The sequence below is a fragment of the Sphaeroforma arctica genome (genome assembly GCF_001186125.1).
Source record: "Sphaeroforma arctica JP610 unplaced genomic scaffold supercont1.7692, whole genome shotgun sequence".
Lineage (NCBI taxonomy): Eukaryota > Ichthyosporea > Ichthyophonida > Sphaeroforma > Sphaeroforma arctica.
The window spans coordinates 1-546 of NW_014032866.1; the positions used below are offsets into that span (position 1 = coordinate 1).

The 546-nt window shown below is 45.8% G+C and overlaps 1 protein-coding gene across 1 annotated transcript; it reads right to left on the reverse strand.

Annotated features, from left to right (window-relative positions):
- Positions 1–65: 65 nt before the first annotated feature.
- On the reverse strand, positions 66–275 carry SARC_16255 (hypothetical protein; the record flags this gene model as incomplete). The annotated part of the gene is made up of 1 exon (XM_014289632.1): positions 66–275. A coding segment is annotated over one exon (210 nt), but the record flags the coding sequence as incomplete, so codon positions are not given.
- Between the last annotated feature and the right edge of the window lie 271 nt (positions 276–546).

Sequence of the window (546 nt, forward strand, 5' to 3'; positions counted from 1 at the left end):
TGTGTGTGTGTGTATTTGTATATGTGTGTGTATATGTGTGTGTGTATATACTTAGTGATATACACATGCTCAACCCGCTCAACTCGTGCCTCTTGTTTGTCGGCACCTCGTCTGTCATCCTCCTTCTCGCCTTTCTTGGGTGCCCAACCCGACCCATGGCTGTTACTTCTTGCCATACTGGGCCGAGGTCCCGGAATGGACATGAATGGTCTTCCTTGTATCGGTTTTGGGTGCATAGCCGCTTCACTGCCAACTCTGTACGCCGGAACATTCATCGCACAAGTAGAAAATTGTCTAGTGGTTTTCGATTTATATTCTCTGTGCTTTGCCATCGTCACGGTCTGTATTTGTAATTGGCCAGCACGTCTTGTGAAGTGCTTTTACTTGTAGGTTCTGCTAACTTTTACGGTATTCTTTTAAGCCAGCGGGATGTTCTGGTTACGACCTACTGCTGATGGTAAGTACTATACTAGTTCTAATCACTATACACCTGGAAAATACTGGAACTGGCTGGAGTGGGTAGTTCGTATATCGCAGTCATGGCTA